At 44.8% G+C, this 11,461-nt stretch overlaps 1 protein-coding gene across 1 annotated transcript in view; it reads left to right on the forward strand.

The window, feature by feature from the left end:
* Nucleotides 1-467: 467 nt before the first annotated feature.
* Nucleotides 468-11,461, forward strand: part of TRANK1 (tetratricopeptide repeat and ankyrin repeat containing 1) — an 85,908-nt gene continuing 74,914 nt past the window's right edge. The window contains exons 1-3 of the mRNA XM_011953349.1: nucleotides 468-713; nucleotides 5,472-5,598; nucleotides 9,480-9,630. Of these exons, the coding sequence (XP_011808739.1) occupies nucleotides 583-713; nucleotides 5,472-5,598; nucleotides 9,480-9,630 (409 nt within the window). The 5' untranslated portion in view covers nucleotides 468-582. The remainder of the gene's footprint in view (nucleotides 714-5,471; nucleotides 5,599-9,479; nucleotides 9,631-11,461) is intronic.

Consider the following 11,461-nt stretch of genomic DNA (forward strand, 5'->3'; position numbering starts at 1 on the left):
CATCCTCCCCTCCATGTCCCGTCTTCTCAGAGAGTGTGGAAGTACTATCAGCTGAGTTTTGTTTTTACCGATACGTGATGTGGTACAGTGGTCAAGAGCAGAAACTAGGAATTAGTCAGATCTGGGGTCAGAAATGGGAAATGCCATTAGCAGATTTTTAGGCAAGTGACTTGAACCTCTGAGCCTCAGTTTCCTCATCTGAACAGTAGGGACAATGCCTTCCTGTGGGCTATGGTGACGGGTAAATGAGATTAATAATAATGCCAGTTACAGGGATAGCACTCACTACCTACCAGGTTTATGTTGTCTCATGCATGGAAGCAGCCTCCTCCAGATCATTAATGCTGAATAAATGGAATTGGTCTGACCACCCTTGAGAATAGAAAAGAACTGACAAAGAAATGGTCTTGTCAGACACTCTGCCTGGTTTCCTGGTGGTGAGAGGCGTTGCCAAGATGTGCCCTTCGAAGGTAGGTGGGGCCATAGTGAAAAACTCCTCCAGATTTCAGCAAGGCAGACAGGAAGGTGAACATAGGCCCTGCACGGGTCTGGCAGCAAGCCTCTCCCCTGTCTCCTTACAGGATGGACCTGACAGCTTATGCTGAGCTGCTGAAAGAATCTGGCAACCAGGTTCTTAAGAATGGGAACTTCTCTTTGGCTATCAGAAAGTACGATGAAGCCATCCAGATTCTCCTGCAGTTATACCAGTGGGGGTAAGTGTTTGCATTTTCACCTCATCTTTTCTTTTTCAGTACATGGAGACTCTGTTCCTTATGTTTTCATTTCATTTCTTATCATTCCACCTTGTTTCTGTTTTCTTTCTCCCTCACTTCCTATTTATCTTCTCTGCGTTGTCAGCTTAGAAACTGAATGGGGATTGTGTAAGAAGGGAAATAGAAAGTGAAACACAGAGGACTGTTGATAAAACTTCCCCTTCTGGCTGGCTAGGTGTCAGATTTAATGGTATGGCTGAAGTCCTCGAACAAACCTCCTCGTTGTCATTCATTTCATCTTCTTTATTATCTACGCCATTTACTCCCTGGCCACAGTGCACACCCCGCTGGGCACTAAGGTCCACTTTCTCTTTCCCTGCCCCTTCAGCTTCTTGTAGACCTGTTCTCCAACATTGTAGTATCACAACATGCTTAAGCATTGCTGAGGAACCTAAAGAGCTCCTTCTGTTTATGTAGGCTGTAGCTGTCCATACTATATGTTAGAACTTAAAACTGATGAAAAAAATACGTATTTATTTAAAAATATCAGCTGGGCGCGGTGGCTCACACCTGTAATCCCAGTACTTTGGGAGGCCGAGGCAGGCAGATCACGAGGTCAGGAGATCCAGACCATCCTGGCTAACAGGGTGAAACCCCGTCTCTATTAAAATACAAAAAATTAACCGGGTGTGGTGGCGGGTGCGGTGGCGGGTGCCTGTAGTCCCATCTGCTCTGGAGGCTGAGGCAGGAGAATGGCGTGAACCTGGGAGGAGGAGCTTGCAGCGAGCCGAGATCCCGCCACTGCACTCCAGCCTGGGTGACAGAGCAAGACTCCATCTCAAAAAAAAAAAAAAAAAAAAAAAAAAAAAAAAAATCAATAAATTTGCCAGGTACAGCGGCTCACACCTGTAATCCCAGCACTTTGGAAGGCCGAGGTGGTCAGATCACCTGACTTCAGGAGTTCAAGAGCAGCCTGGCCAACATGGTGAAACCCCATCTCTACTAAAAATACAAAATTAGCCAGGCGTAGTGGCACACGCCTGTAATCCCAGCTACTCAGGAGGCTGAGGCAGGAGAGTCACTTGATCATGAGAGGCAGATGTTACAGTGAGCCAAGGTGTGCCATTGCATTCCAGCCTCAGTGACAAGAGTGAAACTCTGTCTCAAAAATAATAGTAAAAAAAATCTGTAAATCTATTACATGTTGTATTTTTATAGTATATTTTCCAAAACAAAAACTTGCACATTTCTGTAAATCTCCTTCTTAATGTCTTGTCTCCGTAAAAGACAGCTGGCTTCTTACATCTGTATTCAGTCTGTTGCAATATCACATGTCATATAGCTTCTGGAAAACTCCCCATGTGAGTGTGAGGGAATGAGTATGAACAAGGCGCATGGTGTCTTACTTATTGTATTAGTTTGCTGTTGCTGCTATAACAAGTTAACCACCAATTTAGGGCTTAAAGCAATACAAATTTATTCTCTTGCAGTTCTGAAGGTCAGGAGTTCTAAATGAGTCTAATGAGGCTAAAACCAACGTGTTAGCAGGGCTGGTTCTTTGTGGAGGCTCTGAGGGCCTTCTTTGCCTTTCTCAGCTTTGAGTGGCGGTGTGTATTCTTTGGCTTGTGGCCCCTTCCTTTATCTTCAAAGCTTACCATTCCAGTCTCTGCTTCTGTCATCACCTTGCCTTCTCCTCAGCTGTGCTCATGTCTCTCTCTGTCTCTCGTTCACAGGGACCCTTGTGATTTTATCATAATTCAGGACAATCTCTTATTCCTAAAATCCTTAAACTGATCATATCTGCTCATTGTTTGTCAATTACAGAAGTTTGTTTTTTCCATAAAAAGAACAGTATTTGGGGGCTATTATTCAGCTTACCACGACTGTGTAAGTATTTTCACCTTGTGGATCACCTGCAGTGACCTTAAAAGTCTCCAGAAGTTCCCAGATTATCCTTTTGGAACAGCTGCAGTAGAGCAAGCAGAGGTTGGCATCTGTAGGGTGCACACAACCTAAACTTGTGCTAGGAAATGACACCAAATTAAATTACTGAAACACGGCTCCACCTCCCACTCCCATCTCCTTGATGTCTACCCTCTAGTTGAGCTTGAGTTGAGTGTAATTGGCTTGTGTCTGCAGTTTCTGCAGTTCTGCCTCGTCCTGGTACATACCAGAATTGCATCAGAGCTGGGTCTAGAGATCCTCGATCAAGGCAAACATTCAGTTTTCTTAGAAGGAGGTAGTATTGTATAGTGGTTATGGTTGTAGACTGACCCCACACTATGTGTGTTCAAGGCTCAGCTCCACCACTTACTGTGTGACCCCTACTGGGACTTCTGCCTGGACTGTCATATTGCCTTTTATGGGGCCTTTCTGACACTGTTCCCCTTGCCCATCGCCTGCTTCTGGCCTTCCTGCCGCAGCTAGCTAACGCTGAGACTCAGGTGCATGTGATTTACAGCATACTTGCAGGAGAAAGGGGACTGAGGGAGGCAGGATGGCACAATGGAAGGCTCTAAGCAGGGATGGTGTCTAAACCAAGCAAGATTCACCTGATCCTATGGGAATCTATGGAATTCACCTTCCTATGGGAAGCTCTGGATCATGAATCCTACTGCAGAGCTGGTTCCACTTTGAGGCAAGGAGGTTAACCTTTTGATTCTTGTATCAGTCAGTCAGTGGTTTTAGGCTGTCTGGCTCCCGGCAGTCATCCTAGGGAGTGGGGCTATATTAGTCTGCTTGCGCTGCCATAACAAAATAGCACAGACTGAGTGGCTTAAACAACAGAAATTTATTTCTCAAAGTTCTACAGGTTGGGAAGTCCAAGATCAAGCTGCCCCCTGTGAGGGCTGTCTTCCTGGCATGTAGACATTTGCCTTCTCACTGTGTTACATGCAAAGAGGGGAGAGCAAGCTGTCTAGTGTCTCTTCTTATTCCATCATGAGGACTCCACCCTCAGGACCTCATCTAAACATAATTACCTCCCAACGGCTCCATGTTCAAATATTGTCACATTGAGGGTTAGGGCTTCAACACAGGGATTTTTTTTTGGCAGTTAGGGGCAGGGGAAGTTCAGTCCATAGTGTGGGTGTAACCTCCTAGGGAGAGGGTAGCTCTCATTAGGCTGAGGATAAATCTCTGGAGTACAGGGTGCTGAGAACTTCTATTTGCAGCCAACAGACACTGCAGCTGGGAATGGCTGCACTGGCCAGAGTGTCTGGGATGGACACCATGGCATCTCTTACACTCGTGGTCACAGCTCCATTGCTGATCCCTCACTGCCTGACCCACTGCCTCCTGTGTGCTTCTGGGGCCTCATCCCTTCACCTAGAGGGAATGTTGTACCATGAAAGAAGCCAGACAGAAAACATTGAGGGTGGGGACAGTAATGGAGATGATTTTTCCTTTGTTTATTAATATTTTTGTGCTTATCTGCATTGTCTACAGTGATTTTTGTATTATTCTACAGCGATTTGTATTACTTTTACAATTAAGATTTTTTTTTCTTTTTTTGAGACGGAGTCTTGCTCTGTTGCCAGGCTGCAGTGCAGTGGTGCAATCTTTGCTCACCGAAGCCTCCGCCTCCTGGGTTCAAGCGATTCTCCTGCCTCAGCCTCCCAAGTAGCTGGGACTACAGGTGCGCCCCACCATGCCCAGATAATTTTTTGTATTTTGGTAGAGATGGGGTTTCACCATGTTGGCCAGCATGGTCTCAAACTCTTTGCCTTGGTCCCGGCCTCCCAAAGTGCTGGGATTACAGGCATGAGCCACTGTGCCTGGCCTATTTAATGTCTTAATTGTGTAATCCCAGCACCTTGGGAAGCTGAGGCAGGCGGATCACAAGGTCAGGAGTTTGAGACCATCCTGGCCAACATGGTGAAACCCCATTTCTACTAGAAATACAAAAATTAGCTGGGTGTGGTGGTGCGTGCCTGTAGTCCCAGCTACTTGGGAGGCTGAGGAAGGAGAATCGCTTGAACCCAGGAGGCGGAGGTTGCAGTGAGTCAAGATTGCACCACTGCACTCCAGCCTGGGTGATAGAGCGAGACTCTGTCTCAAAGATATTAAATAAAAAAGAAGTCATAAGGCTTGCTTTTTTAATTTGTGTGTCTTATATTCCACTGGTAGCTGGGCTTCTCTTGACATTTGTGGTTTGCTTTGAATTTTCGTTCTTCTTCTGGCCTGGTTTCAGCATTAACTTGCAGCTATGTTACCTGTAGGCCAAAGCCAGAGCCATCCCTGCCCTGCTACGCTTTAAAGGGCCCTCCTTTGGCCACCTTCCAGCTGTGCCCCTCCTCACAGGCAGGAGTCTGTGGGGCCAGGGCCGTACTAACCCAGAGTTCTTGCCTCCCCTTTGGTCTACACTGTGGGTACCAAGACTATAGAATTCCCTGCCTTATAGGCCCTGCTCCCAGGGCCTGCACAGGCCTCTTACCTGCAGCCCATTCTTCTGAGGGCTGGCAATGGAGATGAAATGATTAAGCGTGGAGATCAGTGAGAGATGAAATCAACATGTTGAGAACGATTGTCTTTAAAACATGGGAGCAGAGTATTTGGGAGTGAGGAAGGACAGATTTATATATTGTAAATGTTCCAGGCTTTTTTGGGGTCTGGGAGACTGATCTGATAAGCATGAATGAGTCATTTCCTACTGAAACCCCCTTCCTGATGGCAGCAGCCAGCATCGAATGGGGGGGACTTCAAGGACTGTTTTCTGTATTTGCAGAACCATGACAGACCACCGGTTTGTTCTTACAGGGTTCCCCCGAGGGACTTGGCTGTGCTGCTGTGCAATAAATCAAATGCATTTTTCAGCCTTGGGAAGTGGAATGAGGCATTTGTTGCTGCCAAGGAATGTCTCCAATGGGATCCCACCTACGTGAAGGTATTGGGTGGGAGGGTGAAGGTGTGGGGAGATGACTTGAGAGTATTGGGGTAGTGGATGAAGGTATGAAAAGATGAGTGAAGGTGTGGTGGGGCAGTGGCACCCGGGGGTGGCAGCTGCCTTCCTCTTAGCCTGCCTCTTTCCATTCCTTTTAAAAGTGGAAATGCTAGGAGTGCTTCTAGTTCAAATCTCTTCAGACAGATGCCCATGGGGCATGTGATCATTATCTGGAGAAGAGTAAAAACAGGGATCGCCTAGTGTTGAAATGCACTTTGTAGGAATGCACTTGGCCTCATAGTGGATGGAGCACAATGGAAATCACAGAGGAGCTTGTTTTGTTCTGATGTAGTTACACCCAAACTCATAATCTGTTCACTGTTCACGTTCTTTGCTGTTTGCAAGTTTCATTTGAGCAAAGCTTTACTTCAAATGCAAGCTGAGTGGATGACACAAAACCGATTCTTCAGGAGGCATTTCTTATAGTAGAAACCAGCTCTTTGGAGGGATCTTGGAAATTTGAGAGGTCAGTAAGACCCTTTACGGTTGCTAACAAAGGTCAGTAAACATCATTTGATTGTTTTTTCATCAAAAATGCCCTGAGTGACACTCTTCATGGCACCTTTACTGTTTTTGGTGACTCAAGGCAGACAAAAGGAGCAGAAGACTCCTCCGAGCTCTTGAGTAGTTTGCATTCAATCTGGGGAGAAGAAGAGCATTACAATCAGAGTCCTTAAATTCAATAGCCACTCTGGAGCATCTGAAGCAACACACAATGTGTGACTGCTAGAAACAAAATACAATGGGAAGGGAGTGGTGGTTTGACCTATAGAGTACTTTAAGAGAGGGATTTGGATATTTTACATAATAAGTGACACTGACTCTTAAACTTCTTGTTGGAGGAGGAATACTTTAGAACAAGCTTGTCCAACCCCTGGCCCAGGACAGCTTTCAATGTGGCCCAACACATATTCATAAACTTTCTTAAAACATTGAGTTTTTTGCGGTTGTTTTTTTAAAGCTTGTCAGCTTATCGTTAGTGTTAGTGGATCTTACGTGTAGCCCAAGGCAATTCTCCTTCCAGTATGACCCAGGGAAGCCAAAAGATTGGATACCTCTGCTTTAGAATTTATTGACTAGTTTTGAAAATGGGAGTGCATTCCTAGGAAATTTTTTCCCAAAGGCATTTTAGGATATTCCCAATCCTCTCACTGGGACAGTATTAATATTTGGGTTTTGCCCATATCCTGGAAGTAGAGGCTGTGACTGTGGCCCAAGGGACTTGATGCTGTTACATCAAGGGGCTTCTTCCTTGATTGGCCAAACCTGCAGCAGCCCCTGACAGCACAGCAACCAGGGCCACTTCCCAGCTCTTACCCAGAGCTCCTGGGAGTCTCTCTCCATCCTCTCTCCCCTTCCCCGCCACCATTGTTCTCTATAGGGGAGGCAAAAAATTTTCCCTCTACCTTCTTTTGGTTTTGTGGCTGAGGCCCTGCAAATTAGATTGACAAGAGACAGATTAACAGGAGAAAAGCATACATATTTCATTAGATGTTAACTTTTATGTGTCAAAGGAATCTTTCTAGAAAAGAAGTAAAGCTCCAAAAAATGTGGACAGGCCTGAGATCTTCTATGATATTTTTAATAAAGAATAATAAATTGTGGGGATGTGACAAGACAAAGGAAAAGAGTTTTAGGTCTCTAGGGGCTGCAAACTGTGGGAAGGTGTAGATATGTGGGAAAGTAATGGAAGATAAGGGTTATCTTAGCAAGATTTGTTCAGGCCAGTCTTTGTGCTCAATTTCTCTCTTCTTCATGGCCATAAAACTTCCCTGGGATAAAAGATTTATGGCAGTCCTCATTTCTTCAGAGTTTCTGCTTTTTAGTCAGTTAAGTGAAGCTCAGGGGAGGCTTCTTTCTGCATCTGTTGAATCTCAGATACCTTCAGCTCGAAATAATCCTTCTGCCAAAGTGGCATATTTTAGGGTGGCATATTCTGATCCCCTTCATCTTCCTCAAAACAAACAAACAAACAAACAAACAAACAAACAACAACAACAACAAAAATCTTGAATCTGAGGAAGGCAAAGAAATGGGAGATTCACTACCAGCTTGCCTGATTAGAAAAAACAAAACACAACTTTTTTTCCCTCCTCTCTTTGTTATTTGAGGTCCTCAGACTTTCAAAATGAAGGTTAAAACAAGTAATTAAATAGTCAGAAGTTTGGTGTTATGTGAAATTTTAAAGTACTTCCTTTTTTATGAACCCAGTTGGTGGACACCTGTTATCTTCTTCTTCCTTTTTTTTTTTTTGTGACAGGGTCTTGCTTTGTCACCCAGGCTGGAGCCTCACCTCATGGGCTCATGTGATCCTTCTCCCTCAGCCTCTGAAATAGCTGGTACTACAGGCTTGCACCACCATGTCCAGCTAATTAAAAAAATTTTTTTTTGTAGAGACAGGGTCTCACTATGTTTCCCAGACTGGTCTTGAACTCCTAGGCTCAAGCAATCCTCCTGCCTTGGCCTCCCAAAGTGCTGGAATTACAGGCCTGAATCACTGCACCCGGCCTTCTTTCATCTTAGACAGAAAATTGTTTTGGTAAATCCCTGATGCTGATTCAGGTGATCAATGTGAGGTAGGCAATTGCATTTTATTCCCATTTGAGAGTCATATTATTTGTATATAGGCAAAACTAGACCATTTTCTTCTATTGATCATTGTAATTTTCTTCTTTCTATAGAAATCAAATATTTATTTGGACTCTTGTGAATATCGCTTATAATGTAGAACTCAGAAAATCTCAGTGTTTGTCATTACAATTTGTTTTCTTATGCACCCAGTAGAAATTGTATTTACTTTGAAAGGGACAGGAAAAACACCTTTGTTTTCATGTCAGTCTCATTCTTTTCCTGAACACCAAAGGACTGTTTTCATTCTTCTGTTCTGACCCAAGCTGTGACTTGAAGTATAAATAAATAAATAAGGCCAGGTGCAGTGGCTCACTTGAACTACACCCTGGCCTCATAATCCGAGCAGTTTGGGAGGCCAAGGCAGGAAGATTGCTTGAGGCCAGGAGTTCAAGACCAGTTTGGGCAAAATAGCAACACTTTGTCTCTACAAAAAATGGAAAAATTATCTGGGCATGGTGGTGCACACCTGTAGTCCTAGCTACTTGGGAGGCTAGGCTGAGAGGTTAGTTTGAGCCCAGGAGTTAGCAGTGAGCCAGGATCATGCCACTATACTCCAGCCTAGGTGATAGGGCAAGATCCTGTCTCAATCAGTCAATAACAAACCAACCAACCAGAGATGTAACTGGAAGCAGACCTGCTTTCTTCTCTCTGTGTCATATGTTAGATGCTATTTAAGTCATGGATTTGAAAGTGATTCTTTTCTTGGCAGTTAAATGACAGAGCAATGTGGCACAGAATATAATGTGGAAACCCTGTATCCAGTGTTGGTTAGAAATCCCTGTTTACATAGAAGTAAGACAGGATATGAGTCTGTTGCCCAGGCTGGAGTTCAGTAGCATGACTGTAGCTCACTGCAGCCTCGATCTTCTGGGCTCAAGCAATCCTCTCACCTCCGCCTCCTGAGTAGCTGGGACTACAAGGTACATGCCACTATGCCCAGCTAATTTTTCTTTTCTTTTTAGTAGAGACAAGGTCTCACTATGTTGCCCATGCTGGCCTGCAACTCCTGAGCTCAAGCGGTCCTCCTGCCTTGATCTCTCAAAGTGTTAGGATTACAGGCATGAGCCACTGTGCCCAGTCAGACGTGAGACTTTTAGAGTTGGATTTCCCATGTTGCCAATCTTGTTTTTTCTTTCACCAGCAGGTTAAAGGAGATGTGATACATGACAGTTTTGCTTTTTATCGTGTTCCAGGGATACTACCGAGCTGGTTATTCCTTGCTGAGGTTACACCAGTCTTATGAAGCCGCTCGCATGTTTTTTGAGGGTCTGCGGCTTGTGCAGAGAAGCCAAGACCAGGCACCGGTTGCTGATTTCCTTGTTGGAGTCTTCACCACTATGAGCAGTAAGTTGGAACTGGGGAAACTTTTTGTGAAGTCCTTGCTATTTTATTCGAATAGCTTCTGGGGACTCAGGCTCATGGGGAGATAATTTCTGGGTGTTTCTTTGTGGCTGATTTATGTAGTTTAATGAAACTAGTTCACACATTAGAAAGCATTTTGGACGCTTCGGTGGCTTCTGCCTTTGTGAAAACAATGAGGTACTTTTTGCATAAATAACTAAAAGCTTTGGGTGTTTGGTTTCTTTCTTTTTTTTTTTTTTTTGAGACGGAGTCTCACTTAGTCACCAGGCTGGAGTGCAGTGACACAATCTTGGCTCACTGCAACCTCCGCCTCCCGGATTCAAGTGATCCTCCTGCCTCAGCCTCCCGAGTGGGTGGGATTACAGGCACACGCCACCACACCCAGCTAATTTTTTGTATTTTTAGTAGAGATGGGGTTTCGCCATATTGGCCAGGATGGCCTTGATATCTTGACCTCGTGATCCGCCTGCCTTGGCTTCCCGAAGTGCCAGGATTACAGGTGTGAACCACCCTGCCTGGCTGGTTTCAGACTTCTTAAGTATTTTGTGTTGCTATTCATAGGGATTTCCGTATTTATACTACTCACCTGATGTGACTTTTGCTGTTTCCTGTGATTTTTCTTTTCCTTTTTTTTTTGAGACGGCGTTTCACTCTTGTTGCCCAGGTTGGAGTGCAATGGCGTGATCTTTGCTCACTGCAACCTCTGTTTCCTGGGTTCAAAGGAGTCTCCTGCCTCAGCCTCCTCAGTAGCTGGGATTACAGGTGCCCACCACCCTGCCTGGCTAACTTTTTGTATTTTTAGGAGAGATGGGGCTTCACCATGTTGGCCAGGCTGGTCTTAAACTCCTGACCTCAGGTAATCCACCTGCCTTGGCCTCCCAAAGTGCTGAGATTATAGGCATAAGCCACCATGCCTGGTCTTTCCTGTGTTTTTTCACATGTATTTTTCCACTCTATTGAGAAAATATTTGTTTGCTATGAAAATAACCTGGAAGGGCCGATGGAGGGTCCTGTGAAAGCTGATGATGGGTGCTCTGTGTCAGGGTTGTGAAGCTCACTGCCTGGCACTGCAGAATCAGCAGAGGACTCATGTGTTTAGCCTAGCAGGGAGGGGAACCTTTTGTGTCACTGCATTAAGCTACTACTTTAATGACCTGGCCTAAGACATAGCTTTGTCAGTGGCCTGGATAAGGCAAAACCAGACACTGGTAAAGCACAGCGTAATAAACTTCACTCCTTGCCAGTGATGGTGCAGTCTAAAGAACTGCCAATACCTAGGCTATTGTTTTTAAATATGGTGTTTGATGAAATTTAAGTTGCACTAAGATGTGCTGTTAATTTATGCTGTGCCAGTGAGAGACAACATTGATTGTAAGACATATCCTGATTTCAGAGATGTTAGAATATGAAAAATGGCACATGTTAGAATTTCTGAAAAATGGTCTTTGTCTTTTAAATGTGGGGAAACCACAGCTGACAATTGATAGACTGTTATCAATCAAACTGTTCCCATTGCAGTTGTGGGAAAGCAACTATTGTGGTCTGTGGGTGGAATCCCACAGATTTTGACAAGTTCGGTACAGAGAGGGGACCAGAGGAGTAGCAGGCAGTGGGAAGGAGTTAGCGGCAGGTGCAGCCATGTCCCCTAGACACGGAAGTAGAAGGTCTCTTGATAGGTGCTGATGAGTCACAGCTCTTCAGTCAGTCTTTTGCCAACAGTGGTCAGGGCTGGTTTCATTTTCTTCCTAACCCGATGACTTGGCCTGCACTTCCCCATTGCCTTCTCTGCATCTTTTTTTTTTTTTTTTTTTTT

This window comes from Colobus angolensis, unplaced genomic scaffold, assembly GCF_000951035.1.
Source record: "Colobus angolensis palliatus isolate OR3802 unplaced genomic scaffold, Cang.pa_1.0 Scaffold36, whole genome shotgun sequence".
Classification (NCBI taxonomy): Eukaryota; Metazoa; Chordata; class Mammalia; order Primates; family Cercopithecidae; genus Colobus; species Colobus angolensis.